This window comes from Phaethon lepturus, unplaced genomic scaffold, assembly GCF_000687285.1.
Source record: "Phaethon lepturus isolate BGI_N335 unplaced genomic scaffold, ASM68728v1 scaffold47006, whole genome shotgun sequence".
NCBI lineage: Eukaryota > Metazoa > Chordata > Aves > Phaethontiformes > Phaethontidae > Phaethon > Phaethon lepturus.
Genome location: NW_010546444.1, coordinates 561 through 25,831, shown reverse-complemented (window position 1 = coordinate 25,831; position 25,271 = coordinate 561). Strand labels below are relative to the sequence as shown.

General features: G+C 49.9%; 1 protein-coding gene across 1 annotated transcript in view; it reads right to left on the bottom strand.

Moving 5' to 3' along the window:
• Nucleotides 1-24,967, bottom strand: part of CLUH (clustered mitochondria (cluA/CLU1) homolog) — a 31,922-nt gene extending 6,955 nt beyond the window's left edge. Inside the window, exons 1-20 of the mRNA XM_010289297.1 lie at nt 24,079-24,967; nt 18,117-18,313; nt 16,336-16,507; nt 16,032-16,175; nt 15,692-15,819; nt 14,900-15,054; nt 13,311-13,436; nt 11,450-11,597; nt 10,606-10,698; nt 9,374-10,068; nt 7,984-8,201; nt 7,205-7,309; nt 5,966-6,066; nt 3,750-3,902; nt 3,356-3,418; nt 2,413-2,657; nt 1,543-1,627; nt 695-848; nt 200-339; nt 6-86 (exon numbers count right to left, since the gene is read on the bottom strand). Of these exons, the coding sequence (XP_010287599.1) occupies nt 6-86; nt 200-339; nt 695-848; nt 1,543-1,627; nt 2,413-2,657; nt 3,356-3,418; nt 3,750-3,902; nt 5,966-6,066; nt 7,205-7,309; nt 7,984-8,201; nt 9,374-10,068; nt 10,606-10,698; nt 11,450-11,597; nt 13,311-13,436; nt 14,900-15,054; nt 15,692-15,819; nt 16,032-16,175; nt 16,336-16,507; nt 18,117-18,313; nt 24,079-24,967 (4,092 nt within the window). The remainder of the gene's footprint in view (nt 1-5; nt 87-199; nt 340-694; nt 849-1,542; nt 1,628-2,412; nt 2,658-3,355; nt 3,419-3,749; nt 3,903-5,965; nt 6,067-7,204; nt 7,310-7,983; nt 8,202-9,373; nt 10,069-10,605; nt 10,699-11,449; nt 11,598-13,310; nt 13,437-14,899; nt 15,055-15,691; nt 15,820-16,031; nt 16,176-16,335; nt 16,508-18,116; nt 18,314-24,078) is intronic.
• Nucleotides 24,968-25,271: the final 304 nt, after the last annotated feature.

Below are 25,271 nucleotides of genomic sequence, written 5' to 3'. Positions count from 1 at the left end.
CTCACGTATTCTTGAATCGTGTTGGGATGTTCAATACCCAGGACCCTCTCGCTCATTAGCACCGCTTTCTGCTGATTACTTAAGGCCTAAACAGAACACAAGACCCAAGAGCAAGTCACACAGATGCCGTGCACATGAGCAAGCAAGCATGGGGAAGGAGCGAGAGGACTAAACAGACCCTATCCGAGCCCTTCTTTACCTCTGAATAGTCTCCCATGATATAGTTGAGACGAGCTAGCAGCCTCAGGCAGGCACAGATTTCTACATGCATAGCACCGTACACATTGTTGAACAAGTTTAAGGCTTCATTGATGAGCTCACAACCCTCCTTCAAGAAACCTGAAAAAAGTTATATTCATATATGTACGTAGGTTAAGTAACTCCTAATACTACTAGAGAAGCGCATTGCCTGTGAAGTGAAAACAGTAGTGAGATACAGAGCCATAAGTCATTCACTTGTGTAAGGACTAAAACCTCAGAGAAGGAGATTGCTGCCCTGCATCCATCTTTGTTCATCACTGGTAAATTTATAGCAGGTGTGTGTTTCAGATGGTCTGAATGGAGACCACGATTCTATAGCAAAACGAGGTGGGCGGGGGTATACTGATGGAGGGCAGCGGGCCATGCCACACATACCCTGCCCTTCCTTTTATCAGCAGTTGCCTCAAGAGGCAGAGGCACGTTGGGTCTGTACCTTGTTGAACCTTTGCTTGCCCACTCTGGAAGAAGTGGAAAGCATCTGAAGCTTTGGGGTTTACGTGCTTCACTACAGGGAAGATGTTGAGAATATCCTCTTCTGTGAAGGTGGGCTTGTGCCTGTTGTCAAAGTTGTACTCTTTCAGCAGTATCTGGAGGAACCAAAAAAAGATCGAAGGTCTTGGTCATCACTTTCATAGCTACTTGGCAAGAAAAGAGGGGAAGAAGAGCCTTGAATTCTGCACCTGGATTCACAGTCAAACATCTCCTGTATTGCTGCCTGGGGACTGAGTTTTGACGAAAAGTCACACGTAGGTGTGCACTACCATGTGTGTGTGGCAAAATCACACCGTAGTGCCAAGGCACAGCCCTGCCAGTACTGGAGCTCCTGGCAGGGGATCCCCATCCAGCCAAACCCCCACACCCCACAGAGGAGCGAGAAGGCAGTGCTGTGGGGAAGGAAATCCCCTGGTTCTTCCAGCAAGGACAACCCCAAAGTCCTGCTCTGGTCAGCCAAAGAGCTGCTTCTCTTTGGATGGGGAATATGCGTGTGCATGAACTTAAGATGTGACTTTGGTTTGTCAGACAGAGCAAGCTACAGGAATTGTATTCAGGCTGGCTCATCTTCCAAGGGAGATGTACAGCAAGTTCACCCTAAAAGGGAACTGGATTAGAAATTTCTCTCTCCAGGGCTGGAACCTGTATTCCAACATTAACACCATAAAGACCTTTAGGGGCTCACGTTGTCTGCATGAAGGGCTGTCCCCTGCAAAGCAGTTTGCACTTACTCATCTTGTTTCTCAGTATAGAACATGATGGGAAAGGGAGGGAAAACATGGATCTTACCTGGACTCCAGTTTTGAGGGAGATTTCACGAAGAAGGGTGATTTTCTGTAGATTATATGCTTCAGCTGCTTGGTCAGCATTTTCACTGCAAAAAGCACACACAAGCTTCAGTTCTCAGGTAAGTTTCTGCTCAAGGACATCCCTCCACTGTGGTGTATCTGAAGCACAGGTCCCTGGTATAGCCAGGTGCTAACTGAAACCAATGACTAATATTACAGTGGTTGCTAAATGGCCTATTAAAGCTTACAGAGAGGCACAACAGTACTTTTTACTGGAATCCTATGTGTTCTCTTCAAAGCTCACTGCAGAGTTTAGACAAGAGCCTGAATGCCTTCATCTCTTAGTAACTAAGAGTGAGCTGTCCCTGACATGAAGGGATGATCACCGATTCCGCCAACTAGTCATGGTTTTTCTCTTGGGCCACTTTGCTTCTACTTCCAGTTTAACACTCACTATCTGCACCTCCCAGTAGCCTTAATTCACCATCTCCGTTTCAAATACAGGAGAAGCTGTCCTTGTTTTTGGAACGTAAACTCCCTTCAGCCTAAATCACCATGTATATAGACAAATACCTTCTGACTACACTCCTTCAGCTTCTTGCCTTCTGCTCCCCTCTGCACCAGTAAGGAGAGGTTTCCCTAGCTGTCTTTGCCTCACAGGTTTCACCTCATTTCAAATTTCAGTTACACTTGCCCCTGCTGCTCTTTGCCTGGTTTCTTTTCATTATAAGCCTGTAAAACTCCCTCAAGAGTATAAATTTATATTCCAACAGAAAACAAGTCAAAAAGACAGGTCCTACTAAAGAACAGCAAGAGCTACAGACATCTGGTGAGAGTTCAGGCACAAGCAAGGGTAATTTGGTCTGCTTACCATTCAAGACTAAAATCAAAGTAGTTCTTTGCTTCTGAACAAATATTCTTCCAAAGCTCCTGAGGGGTCATGCTGGCCCATGCAGTGTTATCAGCATTTCCAAGGTTCCTGTTTTTCCTTTTCTTATTCTTTTTCTTGGAGACCAGCTCATCAGCTGGAAGATGGGCAATGGGGTTTGGAAAGGAGCTTAGAAAGCAATTGAGGAAGTGGCTGATGGCTGCTGATAAACCCGACAGCTCCACACCCTACAGCAAGACACCGAAATCAGTCATGCAAGACACCTGCCATCACACAGGCACTACTCTGACCCTAAACCTCACACAAATCCAGTCCTACCAGAAACAGGAAAATCTTCCAAGAGAGGGAGAGGAAGAGGAAGGCAATATTTGCAAGTGGAACTAGTACAGACAGAATTATGTAGATACAAGAGAGACATATATACCCCCCCACACACACACAAATACATAGTTCCATTTTGGGCTGCTACCTGGGACAGAGAAACTAGAGAGCGTAAAGAAGATTTTGACACTGGAATAAAGCCAGGTGTATTGCTATGCTATGTACAGACAGGTATAAGGATGCACTAGTCCTCATGCGATTAAAAGAGCTTCTTAGAAGGGCAAAGGCAACACCATTTAAGAGAAAAAGCTGTTACAAGGAAAACAATCTGTGATTTCACTTTTAAAAGCCTTCAACATAATGAGTGAGAATCTGGGGAAGAGAAGCATGAACGATTACTCTCTGGGAAAGCTATCTTCAAGTGGGAGCTTGTTTTCGCTTACACACCGGCCTGTACTTATTTTAGTGCTAATGAGATTGTACTTCCCGTTGCTAGGCAACCCCCATGAACTGCCTAATGAGAGGAGGCTCAAACAGCTCTGTTTGTGGGGAAAAAGTCATTAGAGAGGACACACAAGGCAAGAGGTTAGACTGCAGGTCATACCTGGAGGTAAGTCTTGAAGATGTGTTTAGCCGACCGAGTGATCAATTCACTGATTCCTATTTTCTACTCAAAGGAGTAAAGAACAGAGATTAAGAATCAGGCGGCAATAACAATGAAAAATACGCTTTGCTTTCCAAGTGGGCTTTTATCAAGATCTGCAGAAGACACATTCTCCAGGCCTTACCCCTCAAACTCCCCAACATTATAAAAGGCATTAACAATTTGGGAGCAAAAGTCCCCATCCACCACTTACAGGTCCTTCTCCCTCCTCCTCTATTTTTGAAGCTGTTTATTTTTACACAGAGAAAACAACTGGCTAAGTTGGAATCTCTATAGGGCAAGTTACGCCAGAGGCTGTTTTAGCCGACAGTCTGAGGTTAAGCCTGATGCTTACAAAAATGTGATCCAGCTGAGCACGGCCAGGGGTTTTGGAGATGAAGTTTATCACTTTGCCTAGATAACGCATGTTGATGCCTCTCTGGTGCATGGCCTCTGCTAAGGTAGCCCCATCCATCGGGAGCACCGTGTGATCCAGGCAGTCTTTGACCTGCAGGATATATAGAAATTTCAGTTACCAAGTGCAAACCCAAAGGAAAGAATTGCAATTTAAAAAAATTTTTTTTTAAATTATCTGACTGGGGAGGGAAAAAGGTGTTGCCTGACAGAGAAGGCAGTTTCCAGGGGACATTTAAATTACAAGCACAGCAGGAAGGGGCAAGTACAGAGCACTGATCAGCCAGAGCCAGGGCTGCTGGGTGCTGCCTGCCTCGGGCCATAGGCTCCACAGCCGGCAAAGCAGACAGATTCAGCCTGGAGAGACTCCTCAGGAGCTCGTGCCTCCTCTGCCCTGCCTCTGGGGTGGGACTGCTGCTCTGGGATCCAGCACAAAGGAAACCCCGAGCGGCCACAGCCTCGAGCCCCCGTGCAGGACTGCAAGCAGAAATGGCCTTGTGCCAGCAGCAGGAGGGAGAGCTACTTCTCCAGCGCTAACGGGACGGCAATCTGCCCAGCGCTGCGAGGGCACGAGCACAGGACCGCTGTTCTCTGATGGCCGGTCGCACACACCTCTGTTACCTGGGATTCAGGGCCGCCCCAAAGGCCAACGGTGACCCCAAGCAAGGCTCTTTTGGTGGGCACGAGTGCTGGCATACCAGAGACACCATGCTACACGGGCCGGGGAGCACTTGCAGCAGACAGCCCAAAGCAGCTTGTCCAAGCTCCTTGCCACTTGTACCATTTTCACTCTTATGTCTCAGTGTAGCATGAGCAGCACCATGCATTCCCATAAGCATTGGGCAACTGAGGTGCGGAGAGATCACTTATCACTAAAACAGCTCAGGCTTCACCCAATTCCCTGGGCAAAACAAGCAGAGGCCAAGGCCCAGCAGAGCAGCACAGAGGATTGTAACCAAGTGCTGAGCAGGCAGCCTCTCAAGCAGGCTGAGGACCACTCGAACTCAGTAGCAGAGCAGGGACTCGGAGGACTTCTATGGATCAGGTAACGAGAACCGATCTCCCTTTGGCATGGCTTATTTAACTAATGCTTGTGGAACTAGCAGGCTAACCTTTCTTTAAGGGCCTCACAGTCTCTAACTAAAAACATTACCAATTAAAAGACTACATGGAGTTGTTACACACTTAGCTGATAAGGGGAAATGGCCCTTGCATTTTAAGTTGTGTTGCAGTGCTGATAAGAAGTCACTTAATTCATATCATGGAGTAACACCAGTTACGCCCTGATACGCAGAGTATGGAAGACTGCCTGCTTACCAGCAGCTGACCTGTAACTTGCCCTCACACACACTTGTGCAGCATTTTGGATTTATATACTGGTGTATCAACTACCTTGTAAAACAACAGTCACCAAGCCCTTTCCTGATTCACTCCCCCTCCTTTTTTATTTAAAGACTGAATAGCTGGTCTTAAAGGTTATGCTGACTACAAAACTAGTGGATTCAGATTTCAGAAGAAATTTTCCAGCAGGGATAATCCCCTCCTACATAAGGCCAACAACTCCTGAACCTCTTGGAGTGGAGATCATCAGCTCCTAGTTACAGTGCCAGCTGTAACATACACATTAGCAGTCATTTTAGAGAGCGTCTGGAGAAGGGAAAAGCTGGTATTTCTTATCTAGCCAGGTGCATGTGTAAGCATCCAAAATGTGTAAGACTTACAGAGGGAGTTTTTACAACAGACATTACTAAGAACAATTTCCCAGTTAACTCCAAATTATTAGTCACCGATTGAGTCACAATCAGGGTCAGATAATACAGTACATTGTACAGGACGCCCAGGGCTAGGGAGGATGACTTATGTGGTCATTATTGTCCCAAACTCTTGGCAATAGCTGTTAATTACTAGTGCCACAATTTTTTTTGGAGTGAGGTGGGAAAATTGTGCCATGATCCAAGACGGGAAATGGAAAACCCTTCATGCGCTTGCGCTGTTCACCATACCTCACCACTGGTGCCAGAACTTGTCTGCCAGCAGGAGAACACAGTGTTTGCTTGGGAGGCAAAGGTGGTATACTGCTCTGTCAATGCTTGCTCAGAGTGGCCAGGGCTTAATTCAAGCTTTCAGAGAGATTACTACTGGTCCTCAGTTCCTTACCAAACCTGGGATCTGGCACGACAGCAAGAACGCAGCAGCATCCTTCAGCAACTGCTTCTGATCCTGTACCTCCTCTTTGCTAGTCTCAGGAAAACGAACACCTAGGAGAGCAGAAGAGAAAAAACATAAAACACATCAACTCAAAGAAACAAGTCATATACAGAAAGCATATAGTAAGAGCAGGTAAAAAGTTATAGTGATTCTGTCTCCCCTAATTAAAGATGCTTCTTCAAAACTCATCTACTCTACAACGTGTTTTCATGGAAAGATTAGCTGCTCTGCTTGGTTAGTGGCTGTGCTGCTCTTGCCCGCTCATTCTTTCTTAATGCAGCTTTTAAAAGCCTAAATTCTGCTCTTTATCTGGTCCATTCTACCTATTGCAAAGTGCTATGTACAATTCCAGTGCAAAAGAGTCAACTGGCTTGACTGGAGTGTGAATGTTTCAGCATACAGGGCAGCAAATACTGCAAGTGCTAGGAACTCTGACCTTTTCCTTTTCCACACCAAAATTAAAATAAGGCTTTAAGCTCTAGTTGCAAAGTCTGTGCCAAAGCACTAATCTTTACCAGACTTAGAAGATGCTTGGACATTTCAAAACACGTGCTCCTTCTGACACACTTATTCCAAGTTAAATTCAACTATATGGCCATTCCCCTACAATTTGCATGCATACAGCCTTGGCATTCACCCCCATCAACACTCTGGGAGCTTCTTCTGTATTTCCAAATAAAAAAATACCAGTTCCAGCCATGGAAAGCTATACACAATGCCTATGACTGATGCATAAATTTGAATGGGCGCTATAACCTGCTTACCATAATGTTACTAAAACAAACCCTGCCATCCACTGAGGATCCAACATCAGTCATTCAACTACAACTGTTGTTTTTTGTGTAAAGTACTGCATTAGGATCAAATTTAATTTTTCCCTCCTTCTGCTCCTTTTCATGTGGGCTAGCAGCTGGGATGCTGGAGAATCTCAGGAAGATTCTTGGCAGCAGTCTGCAGACCTCCCCTGAGCGTAGCAGTGGGAGACAGCTTACTGCCTGCATTCGGTAATTCAAGCATTGCAATCAATTACACTTCTCTTTGCCTTATCTTTGTGCTTCATGGAGAATCCTGCACCATGCCCAGCTAGCCAAAAGCCAGCAATATTCCTGGCTACAGAACACCATTTTTTGTCTGTAGTTGGCTGGACACAATGATTCTCTGAAGGAGGACTAAAACCACTAGACATACCTGGTGAGAAAATATCTGGGTTAAACCGAATGTCAAATGACGTGTCACTAATGGAGCCTACAGCCTTGCAAGCATTTCGAATCACTTCTCTGCTTTTGGGATCCACTGGAGCAGGAAGAAAAACAGAATACAAATGAATGTGGATTTCAGAAAGTGACAGGCCTAGCTAGTGTATTAAGAAAAAAGTTTTGTTACTAAAAGCAACAATGGCAGCACATTCTGCAGAAATCCATTATAAAAACAATCCGTTGTAAGATATTTGGAAAGGAAGATGGCTCCAAAATGCAAAGTCTGAACAAGAGCATGTAAGATGACCCCGAAAACCCATGGACCACCCTCCTTTTCACCCCCCCAACCACAGATACTCAGAAGTCCAAGCGTGGCCTTCCCAAAGGTGCCTGTGCACTGCTCACTTCTCAGCCTGGTGACAGCCCGCTCCCCTCCAGCCACACACAGCCTCTGGAAGCCCAGCCCCGGCCGCCAGCCCCACAGGCCAGCGTGCTGGCCAGGCTCTCACTCCTATGGCAGAGCTGATGGGCTTGCTGCATTCAGAGACACCCGCCCACCTACCCACCCGGCCCCCAGGGTGGTAATTCATTAGTGTGTGAACAGCTCTACGTAGAGCTAAGACAATATTGATAGAAGAGGCCAGTGCTTGCCCTGTTTAACAACAAATAATCACCCCGGCCACCCCCAGTCTGGCAAAGCTCCTACCAGTGACACAGCCCACCAGCTACGGCAGGAGGCCTGGGCTGCTTCTGGTGCTGAGGATGAAATACCTGTTCCATCATCAGATGCAATGGTCTCAGCAAGCTCTTTCACCTGATCAAGTCCAGTCACGTTATCGTCTATTTTACCATCCTCTGACTCAGACTTCTCACTGTCTGCAGTACCATTCTCCGGAGAGGAACCATTTTCCAGTGCACCTGAGCTCTCCTGCTTGTTGGCTTTCTGCTGCATCAGCTGCAGTGCAGCCAGCTTCATGAATAAGAGATACCTACAGGAAAGGAAAAGAGGAATTCAGCACAGCAGGAGAATCCAAGAGGATCACCACTGCTCTGTGAGGAAAAACCTCATGAGGTCAGCATTATAGACCATACAATTTCCCTGTGGAAAGGCGTACACCCTCTTCCCAGGAGCTTTCCAAAAATCAAAGCAGTGCACATTAGTTTATCATAAGAAGAAAAAAAAAGTGGGTTTTCATTATCCATCACAATGGGAAACTAATCTCCTTCCAGTGGTTACAAATTGCTTTTCACAGGCAGCATCAGCAGACAGCTCGGCAAGACTCTCACTGGTTGCTGCGCTGGACTAGTCAAACACAAACCAGCAGCAATTTTGCCAGGAGACCTTAGCACAGAGAGGCCCAGCCTCTGCTAGCCAAGGAGGAGCAGCAGCACCCTACGGCCACGGTCCTGCAGACTGCTGGTCTGGAAGCTCTCCCAGGGAGCAGCAAAGCCTGCCTGCAGGCACATGGCAGAACTGGGAAGGGCGGTGGCTGCAGAACTGGTTGCTCAGCAGGCAGGGCTCCTCCGTCAGCAACTGGAGGGCTCGTCTTCCCGGAAAGCGAAGCACAGGCTCTGACCATCTGCGACAGCAGAGCACCTGCAGCCCTTCACATCGGAAGCAGGAGCATTAAGATCACCAGCACCACGTGGCCACACCACACGACTTCGACTTGTCCTGCTCCCAGAGCTCCCACTTCCTCGCCTGTGCTGAACGAGCCCAAATGCCAACGCATCCCACCACGAAAGTGCCTACAGCAGTTCCCATGGGCAATTTTTTTTCAGCCTCTAGGGAAAAAAAAGGTAGCATTCAAGACATCTGGAGAGCCTTAAAAAAGAGCATAAATCCTTCCCATTCCCTAGCCATCAGGGAATCACACATCATCTGCAGGGAAAGAAGAACTTCTAAATGTTTGGACAGGAAACAACAAAAACAGATCTGGAGACTAAAAACCAAACCATCTCTTTATAATCCTGTCAGAATCCCTACAGTTTTCACCTCATTAATTAAAGTTTCTATAATTGCACCTGCACAGCCAAGAAATGGGGAAATTAACTGTCCATTTCTGGGAGCTTTGTTGTGATGTTCCTGGGACAACACAGCATGGTCCTGACTTGGACCGATACCAGTTGCAGGTGCAGGAAGGCAGGAAGCTCAGCTCACCTGTGTTCTACAAAGGCATCAACGAGCTCTTGCCGGAGACAGCAAAGCTTGTGTCTGTGCTGTTTGGGGAAGCCCATTTTCTTACATTCCTCTGGCATCTCCTCCCCTTCAACAGGCAGGAAGTTTAGATCCGGAGGGAAAGTGCGGAGCAGGTCCAGGATGTAGTGACGCCCGTCGTTGCCAATAATGCCTTTGCACTCCACTGAGGAGCACAGCTCCACCTCCTCATTCTTGTCATTGAGGACTTTGTGCTTCTGGATCTTAAGCGGCCTGCTGGTCTTCTCCAGCAACTCTAGGTACTTGGGGTGCGAGACAACTGTCTTGCCAAAGTCTATTGACCCATAGATGACGCTCTGTTCCTGCTCCCGTTCCAAGATGCCAGGAATAATAGACTGAGCTGTCACCCTGTAACCTCTGTAATCCACCACTACAGTCCCCAGCGTGTACAACCCTTCTACATCCACAGCATTATAGGTCCGCACACCATTGAGATCATTGGTAGGAGCTACGTAAGCAGCAACATCTCCACCAAAGTCCTTGTAGTGGTCACGGACATCAAAGCCCAGGCTGAAGAAAATGTTGTTCCAGATGAACATCTGCATCTTGGTCTCTTCACTGGGGTTGATGGCCATGACATTGCCATCAATGACAGCCATAGCACCTCTTGTTGCTGCTGCAGTGAAGTCACTGTGAACCTGGAGGTAGGCAGAGAGAAAGCTGGGTAAGGAAGGGCTCCCACCCTCCCAGCACCTTACTCTCAAAGCTCCCTGCAAATTCCTCCTTCGCTCCTCCTGATAGCCTTCAAGCAAGCAGGCAGGTCAGCTGGCTTTTGCGTTTATGAGCCTAGCTAGTGGCTTGGCTACAAGCTCCAGGAGCCAGAACATTAGGGATCAGCATGGCTCAAACTCATTAGCTCTCTGCAGATGAGGGCTTAGGTATGTGTCCCACCTCCCCCTGCTTCTCTCACCCACTTGAAGGAAACTGGAACAGACAACAGCAGAGGACTAAGAAGAGACTGCCTCGTGGTCAGCAGGGAGACACGGGAGCACAATTTTTCCCTGTGGGGCTGGGAGCAGAAGGCAGATACGTGAGAGAGAACAAGACTCCTTAGCTTACACACAGGGATCCTCCTCTTGCAGTTTCTAAAGGGCAGCCCAGGTGAAGTGTCCAGATGCAGTATCGGCAGCAGACAAGGGGCTGTGTGAGGAGTTGCCTGTGCATCCCAAAGTTACCTTGAAAATGGCTCGTTCTCTCAGCAGCCTCTCAGGCAGGTTCTTGCGCGGCAGCTCTCGCGTGGTCTGCAACTCCTCGTTCCAGTCTCTGGTCTGAAAGAGTCAAAGCCTTGTGGGAAGCAATGCATTGTGTAGGAAGGGGCTGGCAAGTCCCACGCATTTCTGCTTTACGAGGCATTTTGTGAGAGAAGGGAAGGGGCAAGAATTCAGGCTGCCTCGGAGTTCAGAGGAAGTGAATTAGCAGCAGGAATGAACACTCCTTGTAAGCGGACTTTATTCAACAGCAGTTTGGGGTACATCGTACATTAGCCCAGCTGATGCGGTCTAACTGAAGTAGCAGCTTGCTAGCTCTGGGGGAGCACCGTGCAGGTTTCATTAGCCAGCACACTGCAATGTGGTCACACCGCAGGCAGACAGCTGCCCACAGGCAGCCCTTACAGCCCTGCGCCACTCATGGCCTGCAAGATTTTATGCTACAAAGCTGCAGCTGAAGTATTTGGAGTAGATTGCCCTGAGACACAGAGCCATTCCAGGCCTCGCTGGCATGGAGGAGTACTCTGCCTTCCGTGCAGTGGCGCTTGCTGGAGTGGGGACATGGGATTTCTAAATACCCCAGCAGAAGTTGCTCCTCTTAGACCTTTATGTACTCAGAGAGTTGCACCCTGAGCAGCACAGCCCCTATAGTCAAGGGCACTATCAAGAACAAGGACCCCTGCAAGTTTTCCCTTGGTGAGCAAAAACCTTCCACGAATACCAGAGTTTTACTTGTTAAAAGTTAACCGGTTCCCAGCGCAGCTGGCAGCAAAACTCTTGCCAGCGTTCTCAGGCAAAGAAAGACCAATACCTGTCCGGGTATGTGCTCTTCGTAGCCCAGTCTAGAAGTGTAAGCGTCTTCTGCCCGGACACAGTCCATGGCATGTTCTGCTTGTGGAGCCGTCCAGCTGTATACTTGGAAAGGAGTGGCTATCCTTTCAAAAGGGTGTCTCTGAACCCTAGTTTGGGAGCGAAAACAATTAGACATTTTCCAAAGGGAGATTTCTTTCTGTTTTAACAGAATTTCTCCTCTGTTGCAACATCAGCTTCTGACAAACAGAACAAGACCAGGCCTCACAAGCAGCACGGTGGGCTTTCATTTAACAAGTACTATAGCCCATGATGACTGACTGGCATGGGCGGCATCTCTCAACAGCAGTCTGGAGAATGACCGGGGCTCTCCCCATCCCCCTTTCCACAGTTTTATGCTCAGTTGTATCTCCAGAGACCCCCAGCACCCTCTGCATTTGGAGATGGAGGATGCCCACTTCCAGCTAGCCACCTCTCAGACGGGCCCTCAGCTTTCACACCCGTCCATAAGGGTTGCATTACAAAACCAGCCTATAGCACACATCACTAACGAAGTGAAAAAGCAAGCTTCACCGAATGGCCTCTTGTGTAATCTGTCTGCTCTCAGCAGGTGCTGGAGTCTCATCTGTATTTACTTCTGGCCCAGAAAGCAATACAGTATAATCATTTTTAAATGGCCAGATAGTCACAGTGGTGGCTGGAGGCCACAGCTAATTTCCAGCCCTTGTCTAGTGTCACTTTCATCTTCTTAATGAGAGCAGAAGCAGAGCTCCTGAAAGCCACACCATGTGCCTGTCAATTTGCACCCTGCTGAGCGCGAGCAGTTCATTAAGCAGACTCTAAAGAATGACAGGCTTTTGCACAGGACCCACTGTCCTGGAGCAGAATAAATGGTCCCTACAGCAAGGACAGAAGAATAAAACAATACATTATTGGTTTTTTATTATTATTGGAGCTAGAGGAAATTGGAGAAAATGAACATGCACAGACACGTTTAAAATAATTATTCTCTCTCCACTGCAGGCCTATGCACAGCCCTTGTGTTACTTTCCCTGATATTTTATGCTGCAGTCTCTTTTTTGGATTTGGGGGAGAAGTACCTACTAATCAGGTTACCAGCCCAGTCACTGCTGCAGCATGTGGCCATGCTTTGCATTAACTCTTTGCTGCCTGGCTAGCTAGGAAGTCATCAGGTCTCCCACAAGGCACATAGTCAACAGGCAGACTCGGTGAGGAGACCCACATCTCAGGACATTGTCAATGGACCAACGGTTGCCCTTGTATGAACACTGCAGTCCATCTCTGGGCTTTCTCTCCCACTGCACAGAGAGCCCTATGTGTTCAGTTTCTCAGCAGGGACAGAGCATGTCAAATTCCAGGTAAGCCCCCGTACCCGATACTCCCATGGCAATGGAAAGTTGTCATCCCCCCCACCCTTTGCTTTAGGCAGAACTGAAATCTGTAAATCTATATGCTGTGAGCAAGAGTCATCTTGGAGCTACAGCCAAGAGAAACCATCCAGTGGATAAGGATCAGGACTTTGGGCTTCCATCAGCCTCTGTAACTACTGTGCTGAAAGCAGAAAGGTCACACCAGCTCTGACAGCTCCACATTTTGAGCGATGGAAAGCCAGTTACATCAGGATGGCACCATGACATTTAGTCAGGTGTTTGGTGGTCCTTGCTGCAGACTCGCACATCTCAACCACCCCATCACTATGTGAGCTCGGAGAAAGCAGGCATTGCAATCCTCCCTATGTCGTAGTGGCATCCAGTTCCCACAGAACCAGCCACATAGCTGAGCCTCACCAAGCAACTTAAACAGACTACCCAACGCAACTAGAGAGGAAAAAGTGCTGCTACCGTTTCTTCTGCAGAGCAGAAAAGTTTTTTTTGAAGGTAGGGCTGATCTGGTTAAGTAGTTCCACCAAGGAATGACTGAGAAAACTGGGGTTTGCAGGTTTGGGATTGAAGTTGTATGCAGTAGACCTGCAAGAGAAAAAAGAAACAAAGACACAAGTCATTGTCATACCCGAGACTTCCCATGCCCTAGGAACATGGCACATGAACGAGAGCTTTCCATATATGCACTGCATGAAAGGCCTGCACAACGTGCCCTTGCTTGCAAAATAGAAACCATGTGGTGCACGGGCAGATGGGCTGCAAAGGCCCTCTCCAGTCTCTCCACATGAGATCCAGTTAGTAACCCTGTACCTGGGCCCTGATGGATTGCACAGCAAATTTAATTTAGACCTTCTTCAGCCACCACCAGGTTCAAGAGAGGATTATATTTTTATAGCTGGGAAGGACTGATTTCACAGAGCTTCCCAAATGCAACAAAAGGGCCTTTGCTTAATAGAGAACCCAGTGATAATGACACCAACTATACCAAGTAGTTGCTGCCCTCTCAAGATACCATGTCTCCTGGCTGGAAGGCTGAGCACCAGACCTGCCAGGAGCAGTCTCTGCACTACACTGACAGGTTCCCCTCTCCAGACCACGTTTTGCCAAACTCAAAAAGGCCACTTGTTTGATGTTCATTGTGCCACTTGGTCTCCTGGGACCTGCACTCAGATGGCTACTCTTAGACTCACTACTGTTAACACTTATTTTTAGAGATCTGGGGGGGAGACAATGGACTACAATTGACTACTATTATTTCTTCCATGAGCCAGTTTAACACAGAGCGCTTCCACTTCATAACAGGACAGAAGGTGAAAACATGCTTGAATTTTATCTTCTAAGCTCTCCTTCTCTTCAGGCAGCTTAATTCTCCTGCGAATTATAACCTTGTATTGCAAACATGCAGTTATGGTTGCCCAGGCAATTAGCTGGATTGCAGGATCAAGGCCACCCAGAGATGTTTTGGAGCTGATGGTTGCTCAGGTACAGCAGGGTTTGTTGCTCTGAAGCTCTCTCCTGTCCACCCTCAACTCAACAGGTCTCTGTTACAGCTACTGGGCTGGATGGACCCTGCAACTCCCTCAATACAACCTCTCTGACAGGCACAGCAGAGCCACTTTAACAGTCCCTCCTACTCACTATCTAAAAAAAAAAATTTAAAAAAAAATCTAGTCAAATCTGGGCCCAGCTTAGGAAGTTCTGACAGGCTGTGCTTTTGCTTTAGGGCAAAATGAGATAGTTGCAATGGTCAGGAAGGAATTCCCTCCCAACCCAAAATGCTCTAATTAGCTGATGACATTATGGAATGTTTAAACTTTCCCTAAAGCATCAGGCATTTATCCACTGTGGAGAAATGGTACCAGGCATAACTCAACAGCCCTATCCAGTATAGCAACTCCTACAAACCCATGTGAGCAACAAATTAAAATAGGCTATTTTCCACCAAAAAAACCAAACCCACAGCAATTGTTTCTTTGTGGGTTCTTGTCCAGTTGGCTATCACAAGCTCCCTGCTGTAGGGCAGGACAGGAGGAATCTTAGCTACTCACTGATTCAAGTAAAATCCTCGAGTGGATGCAGTGATACTGACGTGCCGATCCTCCACTGTGATGACATATAAATACATGAGGTCTCCATGCATTTTCCGGTTACCAGGTGGAGGGTTCCAGCCACTCATCGTCAATACCTTTAGGCACTGCAAAGGCTACTGAAGCAACTCCTGTCGGCAGGAATTAACTCCCTTGAGTTACAGAGCCATCCAATGTACACGCCAGATTCCTTTTACCGGCCACCCTCACTTGGTTCCAGAAACAGAGCTTACAAAAATACTGGTCTCAAGAGCATAGCCTTCCTCAAGCTGTTTGCAGTCCACTAATTTGCCTCAGTTTGCTGCCTTTCACACCGTAAGACACAGGTAAAAACAGACACCCTGGGCCTTTGGGCTGCACAAGGCATGGATTTCTTGCTGTACTGGTTTTCAAATGGCAGCTTCTAAACCTGAATCCAAGTGGGAGGGTATGGGAAAGCTAAGGGTAATTTGTAGTGATCTGCAGATCCTGTCTCCAGGACCTTACAGAGAAATGCATTTCTCCTTTCCCTATCACTCCTCCCCCCAAGACTGGCCATTTTACACTCTGCAGATGTCCAGACTCGGCGTCCAGTGTTTGACACACAAGCTCTTGGACTTTATTCTTTTGACTAAGCAGTGCTATTCCGGCACTCATTAAGCATCAGGCAGAGCAAATCCCAAAGTCCGCTTCAGTGCATCTTTCAACCCCTGAACACCAGTTTGCTGCAAGGAACGTGCCGATAGCCGTTTTAATGACACGGGAGAACTCTACCTTCCAGTCTCTGTTCTGGGGCTGAAGGGCACACAGGGGTCTCTCTTTGCTACCTGGCAGGATATGTTCAGGAGGGGTGCAGTCAATTTGTTCCATTTCAGTACCTTTCTTCTTCCGTTTTCCACTGTCTAGAATGGACAGAGAAAGAAAGTCAGTGCTGAAAAACGTAGCATTCCCTCCTCCGATAATTATTCAAGGAAGAATGCAGAAAGTGCTCCGAGTGTTTCTCTGCACTCCTGAATGATGTGGGACAGCTGATCCTTATGATGTGTTTTAACAAAACAAGAGGTCAGGGGAATAAAAACACTGACCACACCAGAGAAGCCTTTTTGCCCCATACCTCCCAGGTCTCCTTCAGTGAAGACACTCAGGAAAGACAGCGAATTACAGTCCACACCATTGAAAGCATCTGATGGGTCAAGACTCTTCAGAAGGTCCCGGATGTGACGCACATGTATCCTGGCTTCTCGCACTGTGTAAGGCTCTGATGAGCAAAAAGGGAGGAAAGAAACTGGAATCACGCAGTTGCTTACTCCTTTGGCATACAGGTCTCAAAGGAACCACAGGAAAGGGCTGCCAGGTGGCCAAAACCACTTCCTATAAAAACCCTCACTCATTCCCTCCCAAAGTCTGAAGAAACTTGCCTTCCACCACTTTCAGCAGCGAGCCCTCCTGCAGCCCTTCAATAGTTTTCAGCTCAGCAAAGTTATCAAGGACATTGCCATCCAGCTGCAGAGAGAAGCAAGTCCGATGGCAGGTATCCTCGCGGTCCATCAAAACTTGGTGGATCTCTTGCACCATCTCTTGAGGAGAGACCTTAAGAAGGGAAAAACCCAGACAGTTATTCTCAATCCTCACACGTGTTCTTGACAAACTTTGTCCCCCTGCTGCAAAATCAAACACCTCTTGTGCCTCTCCAGGCTTGGAAAGGCAGACTCTAGCTCTCCCTCCAGAGAAGGGCACTTCTCTCCCTGCTGGGAGGGCACTGCCACCTCTGGCAGGGTTGGCCACCCCAGCTCCATCCCACAGGCCCTGGCACCCAGACGTGTTGCTGTGCCGAGCACCTGGCATGAGACAGAGGTGGCAGAGAGCACAGTGAAGGAATAGAAGGTGGAGGGGGAAACCAGGGGCTCTTCCCTTACCCATCTGCAGCACACCTTTGTGGTGAGGCTTTGAATGAAGCACATGGAAAACAGACCATTTCCTCTACTTGATCTGCCGCAGTACCTGCAGTGCAGTGTGGCGTGTCCACACCAGTGCCACACCTCCAGGGCAAGCCTGCAAGCGCACGGCTCCCATGACACAAGAAGCTGCCTCGGCTTGTGCACCAGGGCTGCTCTGTTACCTCCCTGCTCTGGCTGGCTCCAGCACCACCGACACTGCTCTCAAGCTAGGAAAACTCAGGGTAGTTTACACAAGCTGTTGTAAACAACATGGCCTGCTATTATTAGCCTATTAAAACTAACAGCTAAGGGGATTTAAAGGAGAAAAAAGCTAGACTGAGATACAGCTAGTTCCACAGGGGATGTAATTTCACTGCACTCTCTGCTGGTCTTTGGCAGATAAGACTTCCCACTGGGTTTAGACTCCAGATGTTTCTCCCCAAAATTAAGAGATACTTCATACAAATGGTTTTCAGTGAAGTATCAAGATAAATTGGAATATCAGCTAGGCATGTCAAAGCCCGTCCTGATCTGGCAGCACATGTTATTGTCCACATGACACATGCAGAGCTCTCTGTGCAGAGGGGAAGTGGAGACTGCATCGTTCCCTTGATCTTCAAGCTGGTGCTTGAGCTCCCAGGGCTGTGCTAGTGCCTGTCACTGTACCAAACCCAGGTTAACCTGACGGAGCACCATGCCAAAACCACTGGGCAAGCAAGAGATTTCCCTTTCCTGAGCGTCAGACCCAGAAACCATATTTACATGTCTCCTTTAAAACAGCCCAAAGTGGGAAAGCCATTTCCCCCCTGCTCAGCTCCATGTCCGAATGGAGGAATGGACAAGGAGCAACTACACCTCAGCTAATTCCCCTTCCCCTTGCTCCACACCTGGGATCCAGAGCAAAACACCCTCCCCATCCTTGCAAAGCCTAGGCAGGCCTGTGCCAGAGAGCCTGTTGCTCACATCTCTTCCTTTTTCTCTATAAGCCACTGGTTAGGCAGCTTCTCTCCTGCACCCTCCATGCTTTGCTGCCTCCTTCCCCATGTAATCCCATCAGAGGATGCACAAGTCAGTGAGCTGCGAGCAACCTGAAGGTACCGTCCAGACCGAGGGGGCTAACAGGGCCGTTCCTGGGCACAGTCCCCTGTCCCATTCTCTGGCTGGCTGAAGGGACAGCCTTGTGTGCGCCCTGGCTCAAATGCTTCCCGCCTCCTCCTCCAGCGCCGCCTCCGTTCCCCTCCCCAGCCGGCAAAGGGAGCTACCTGCAGGGAAAAGGGCTCTATCCCTGGTGCACAGATCTTGACGGTAAATCCCGTGTCCTGTATGACAATGACCTCCTGGTCGTTCCCATCTTCTCCCAGGTCAGCCTCCTCGTGGCCGTTCTGCCTGGCATCCTTCTCACCCTTGAGGCTCTCGTGCGGGCCGCTGCCATTCATCAGTGCCATGCCAGACGGGTGCTCTGGGCAAGAAGAGAGGGATTTAGACAAGCAAATAGATGGTCCTCTCCAAGTGGCTGGGGAGGCTGGTTCAGACACCACCATCCTCTGGCCAACCCAAGTGAACCAGGGGTTAAAAGGCAGCAAGCGTTTTATTCTGCACTTGGTGTTTACTAGACATAGGTGTGCCAGGCCCTTCCCTCCCTTCCCCTCACAGCATAATTAGCATGCTCTCACTCGCCTGCGGGGTTTGCATCTTCCACAAACGTGTGCAGAGAGGGGAGGGAAGGAAAGCAGGAAGGATGGGTCAGTGTACAACACATTCGGCTTAGTCTTAAAGAAACCTCTTAATTAAAAGAAATGGGTGTGTGGTGCTTTGTGGCCCAGAGGCAGCTGTAACCTCTGCACCAACATGTTACACAGCTCCTAACATACCTCCTGGTACGCTACTGTTCAGCCAGGAGAGAAGGGAGGGGAAAAGAAAGCAGTCGCATTGCTAAGCTGCCCGTCACGTGGCAGCCAGGTTACTCCACAGGCACACAAACAGCTCCCACACCCCTGCCTGCATCTGGCCACCCTCTGCATTTCCAGAATACTTTGCAGAGATCCCATGGTGCCAGGGCGAGGCTTTGCCTAAGCAATTTTATTCGAGAAAAAGGTGACGACATTTTAAGTGCTCATTTAGACAGATGCGTCACAGGGACGGGGAGCTCTCTGCGCCTACTTCACTGCTCCAGCAATGGTTTGTTTTCTCTACCAATAAGGCAGATAGTGTCAGAGAGCTGACAAGATCTAGGAAGCTGCCAGTCTCCTTGAGCAGCCAACACCCATCAAACCAGGCTGGGGACCACACTAAAGAGGACCGAGGTGCTGCCAGGGTAAGTTGGAACAGTGGAAAGCGCCGCTGATGACAGCCTTTGAGGCAGGGAAGAGACCCCCTTGTCCCCAGCCTGGGAGCAGGGCACCGCTCCGACCCACCTGCCCCGTGCAGCGAGCGCTGGAAGGGAGCGGGCGTCGCGCCCCGCAAGGTACATTCGCAGCATGGCTGTCCCGGCCACGCACGGCCAGCACACCCAGCTACTGGACCCCCAAAGTCACATGCGGCAGTTCTAGCTCGGCACTCCCAGCAGTCGCTTGAGGTGGCACAGAATGAGCTGGGGGCTTTCCTGGACAGTGGGAATAGCCTTTCCAAAAGGCTGCACGGGGTCAGGGCAGCTCAAAGCCAGGTTAATGCCCTGAGGCTGCTGAGCACCAAGCTGCAGTCCTCCAGCCAGCTCCACCTGGCAGATCTCCTTCCTCCTCCTCCTCATCTCCTAGCAAGGCATCAGTCCCAGCCCAGCTGCGCTCCAGGGGAGATGGCAGCTCAACCCCCATAATTTCTGAAATGCAGACTGGCACTGTGGCTTGAAGACCTAAAGCTGTCAAGGCTAGTTCTCACCTATGGGCCTCAACTGCTCCAGCAGCCCAGAAAGTCACTCAACCACGACAACCAGGTATAAGAACAGGGATGGAAACACTATAACCCCTTGCACCTCTGGAGCACAAGAGGCTGCAGCGACAAGCCTTGCTGAACAGTCCCTGGGGGGGTCACACTCCTGCTCAAGACTACAACTGCCAACAGCAAACCTGCCTCAGAGATGACTCTCAAGGCTGAATTAGGACATGGTGAAAGAGCAAGAAACACAAGGAAAGCACAGCCGTTCCAAAAGGCAGCAGGTAACAGAGCTGCCTTAAGCAGTCTCTGCTGCCTTCAGCATCTCGGCAGCTGCTGCTCATGTTTCCTGTCACTTTGTGTATGTCCCTAACACGAGCTGTTCATTTCTTTGACAGATGAAGCCATGGGCAAGCCAGACAAGAGGCCTGGCTCTGGCAAGCTGCAGTCATGCTAGAAAGGAGCAAGAAAAGCTCCACACAAGAGTGCCCCAAGAGATGTGGTTTCAGAAAAACCACACCATGCCCAGAGGGCTGGGAAAAGCCCCTCGTCACACTCTGGAGCCAGCACAGCCGCGCTCCCAGACAGTCTGTGTACACGTGGGGACGAGGAGGGAGAGCAGAAAAGGTACCGCAGAAATGCTATACCTTGGGCTAACTAGTGTCATAGACAGGTCGACCTGCCAGGCTCCCAAGCCAGACTTGGTCCAGCCCCTGCCTACCCAAGCAGGGCAGGATCAGTGAACTTTTGCTCCTGCTGTAGCAGCCAGACAGGGGAGGCAAAATTTGCTAAAAGGAAGGCAGTAGCACTGACCGAAGACCCAACAGCCCATCTTCAACCGCTGTGGCAGCAGCCAAGGGCAAAATCCAGGCACAGCCGCAGCGGTGCTGCCCACTGCCCCAAGACCCCCAGTCTCCACCCATACATGACCAAGGATCTTTTCCGACAGTGTCACAGATGACAAGCTCAAGGAGCTGCTTACAAACAGCTGACTTTCGCTGGCAGCTGAGGCGTGGAAGGAGCAGCCCATGGGACATGCTAGTTCCTGCCTCTGCTCTCATTCCCAGCCACATTGCCTGTCCTGATGCTCCTGCCGTCTGCCCCATGCCACGCTCCAGGCACACTCTTGTGCCTGGTAGTCATGCTAAAGGCTTGACCAAGGATGCTTTCCAACGAACCGACTTATCAGCAGTAGTGAGGTGGGCACTGGAGGTACTTCTGTGCCACAACAGTTGGCAGGATATTCCTGAAAGGGACACTGTCATCTCTGATTAAATGTGATTTTGTCTTTTTTCTAAGCAGGACCCAGCAGAGAAAGTGCTTCCATAGCAAGCAGAAATTAACTGGCTGGCTCAGAGCTGGAAGTGGGGAGGAGGAAAGCAGTGCATAGGGACTAACCAAACCAGGAGGAGACAAGCTTCACACAAGAGCTGAGCAACCCATGCACACACTGGTCTTGAGTACAGTCAACGCCTTCAGCTGCAAAGCAAAGCAAGACAGGAAAAGCTTGCATGCAGCAAGGAAAAGTTACCAACCAGGACCACGCTTCTGCTTTTCACTACTCAGTGGTATCAGATCCCCAAACTACCAATTGTTCCAGAAATCAGAATACTGCTTCTTCTCTGCAGAAATACAGCATATTTGCACTTTCCATCCCTCCTTCCCTACTTGAGTGAAGGCAGGGCTGGTACAGTTCTGCACTTTGCGACAGAAGAGACATGTAGAGGCAACACCTTCATGTCTCCTTATGCCAGATGATCCAGCTCCAGCCAGCACTGTCTTAAGTTTAAAAACAAAAGTTAAGCCTGGACTGAGAAAGACCAGCTGTTCAGCAGATTAACCCTCTGATGTAAGGCCAGCAAAGGCTCTCCAGTGGGGTTTTTACAGAATGGGTATGTTTTGACAAAAACAGTGCGCTTTGTTTCAACCCCAGTCGATGGCAGGGCAGGCAAGCTTGCCTGGAGGACATGTTGCCTGCTGGGTGCTGGCTCGCCACGTGTGCTCTCCCCATGGGGAAGCAGAGCTTCACCCGCCTGCCCTAAAGTGGGCCACCGGTTCTTACCACCTGCCACAGACTGGCTGTGCCGTGGCCTCAGCAGCACCAGCAGGGAGAGCGAGGCAAAAGCATGGGGCACTTGATTTCAGCATATTCAAGACGGCATAAGAACAAGGACACCTGAAAGACACCTGCAGAGACCTCTCTCTTGTTACTCACTCTCAGTTCAAGCCTCAAATGGGCCAGCAGCTGCATTTAGCTGCAAGCTCTCGCCCGCAGGAGAAAGCACTGCGCGATGCACCCCGGACGGTTTCGCGGAAGGTGGCTGAGTCACAGGGAAGCGGTCCCACCTGCTCCGGGAGCACTACCCGGCTGCTCCTCCCGCTCACCGCCCCCCTCACGCTGCTGGAGACGGAGCAGGAGATCCCTCCCAGTACACGTCGGCCTCAAGACGCGGTTTTGCGGTCTCGAACAAAGGCTGTGACCTCCAGTCTCCCCTATTGTTCCAATGGATATGGCAGCGTCCCAGCAAGGACCCTCCTCCTTTCGGCCTCTGGCTTGTACCCACAGGCGCGTCTGAGGCTGCTAAGCTCCGATTTGTGCTGGCTGGCTGGCAGCCAAGCTGTAACACGATGTTCTCATTGCTCCTCGGAGCACAGTGTGAACAAACCTCGAGCGCACGCAAGACTAAAGCGTCAGAAGAAGGGGCAAAGCAAAACACCAAAGAGGAGAGAAGGCGGCACAGGCAGCACCTCACCGGGGGGAATCGACCCACGCTCGCCTGGCTGCGGCTCACACCTGGTAGAGAGGATCGGTATAAGGGTTAAGTGTCATCTTTACACCTGCACGAGTACACATGCCAAGGCAGCAGGCCCTGTTTTAATCCTGTTTCCTATTTACAGTGAGCCTGCAGAGGAAGTTGAGCACCTTGCGAACCTACCGGTCAGGATCCCAGCGTGAAAGAGGGTGCATACCTGAACCTGAATATTGCTGGCTGCATACAGCGATAGACAGCATAGATCATGGGAAGTGTTAGTTAACAACTAATTAACATTCAAACAAACCTTCTAAAGTCAGTCACTAACCCTTTTCTTAGATCATCAGGTCAAAAAGATGGCAACATCATGTTGCTGTGAGTTAGCCTGGTCTGGAGGGACTGCTCTGTAGATGAGGAGTTTCCTTCCCTACATTTAGTAACAGTGATGATTATTAGAGGCACAAAACTGAAAATTAAAACCCTACCTCTTCTGTCACTGAATTTAGGAGTGCATTTCTTATTATTGGCTCCAGTGTTAGTCTGAGGGCCCAAATTCTGCCCTTCCCTCCTCAAAGGTATTTCGAATTCTGAGCAGCGTAAGACAGTTTCTGCAGTCACCCAACCAGCTGTGCCTGCAGCCTCCACACCCGCCGCTGGCACACCGATGGGCACGCAGAAAGCAAGCAAGGCACTAAACCAGAAACCAAGCCACCAGCTCGGGTCAGTCACACTACACATCCCCTCATGCCATCAGGTGCACCAAAAGACAGCGTTTGAGACTGAAATTCAGCCACTGCACAGGGACTGAACAAAAAAAAAACCCCACAGTGACAGAGAGGCAAAATTTGACCTTGAGGCTTAAAAAAAATAATAATCCCAGTTTCTCACATCCTAGAAGTCCTGGCAAGGACAAAAGCCACTCCAGCCGAGTTACCATTTAGTGCCACATCAGAGCTGTGCTATGCCAGTTTGTGGAGAAGTAGGAGAGGAGTAAAGCAGGATGCGGCCGAGCGGCTGCTCCCCTCTCATGCTGCAGCAACTGGCTGGGGCCCCACTGTCCCCACAGCGCTGGAAAGGTGGATGGGGCAAAAGAGAAGAAACATGCCATCCCTGCGCTCAGGGCAGCCATGGAGCTGCTCCATCCCTGCAGGTTAGGCATCTCCTCTCACCCATGCACGGATGAAGGGAGCCAAACCCAAATGCTCCAAGCACACGCTGCTCTGGTCCCTCGCTGCCCCACGCTCCTGTCTGCACTGCCGCAGGCCAGGCCTGGCAGATCTGCTCTCATCCTTTACAAGGTCCATGTTTGCAGTCACAAGAGAAGGATTTGCCTTATGAATTAAGAAAAAATAAGCAAAACCCCCTTACGTTTGTTTTGCTAACACGGACAAGGCACAGACAGGTCCCTCTGTGGTACAGAGCCCAGGCGGGGTATCTCACCACCTTCCTCCTTTTCCTTCTGCCATGAAGTTAAAACGTCACCTCGCCTCCCCTCTCCTTTGTCCTGCCCCATCCCACGGGCACACACAGCCAGCCACTCCCACTACAGGCATACAGTGTTTCGCCTACACGAAGCACGACAGAACACCATGCTGCTGAGCACCTAGAAGTGTGAGCTTCTTCTTCTTCCTCCTCTTCTTCTGCTGATGCTTTGAGGGCAGTGCCTGTGCCCGAGAGTCAGGATCACAGCTTGACCTGCCGCCAGGGCAGGCAGCGGGGTCTGTCACTACAAAACCAGTACTTGCGTCCGGAGCCTTAGATGACATCTCACCAAGGGGGAAAGGCAGCACGACTGTCCTTTGGGCTGGTGGGGTTTTCCCCACGCTTGCTGGCAGAGCAGGGGAAGGTGTCTCAGGGCTCCCCAGAGAGGGAGCCGTACCTCTGTGTTTTGGCACGCTGTCCAGACCCACTAAGGCTGTGTCTAAATGCAAGGCTGCTTGTTCCTCACCGTGGCCCCGGCTGGCGGGACGTGCTCCAGGGGCCACATCCCCCACATCAGCTGCTGCCACGTGCTCCTCCCGGCGGCAGGATCTATGGGCTAAGCCGCTGTCCTCAAGTTTCACGCAGCTCTGGCAGGCCTCAAGCGACTGAGCATGATCGACCAGCCCTGCCGGCCCTTCTCCAAGGTCAGCTGGAAGGACAGCCACCACACGGGATGCCTCTGCCTTCCAGAGCGGGCCAGCAGCACCAACACCAGGTCTCAGACAGTTCTTATCACAGACCGTCACTGTTCCTTCTTCACCTTTGGCCTCAGATAGGTCTTGGATGTGTCCGGTGCATTTCTGCAGGCTTCCAGTCACCGCCTTGCTGGGGATGATGTCTGGATACGGCCCAGCACACTGGGCAGCTTCTGGCACCTCCGGGCAGAGAGTGCAGCTCGTGGGAGGCTTTGGTAAGAGGGGTGACCTCTCATCGGGCGAGTTAAAGCTGCGCGTCTGGAAGATTAGATCAGTGACATGCCTGCAGCAGTTTGCAAAAAGGCTGTTCCCCATGATCACAAGCAGCCTGGCTCATACAGCACCGGATTAGAAAAGTTAGTTTTGTTTGCAAATCTCTTGTTTGCACACATATATTGAAGTCCCCACAAGGCAAACTCCCACGTGGCAGCCCTCTGCCTCTGCAGCCCGGACCCGCTCGCCTTGTCACGCAGTCAGCCACCTTCTCCAAAGAAAACTCCTACTTGGCCCCAGATGGCGGGAGGCAGAGGACCGGCAGCTGATTCCGCACAGTTTGCCCCGAGCTCACATCTCATGTGCTCGCCGGAATCGGACACTGGGCTCGCAGCAGTTCTCCCAA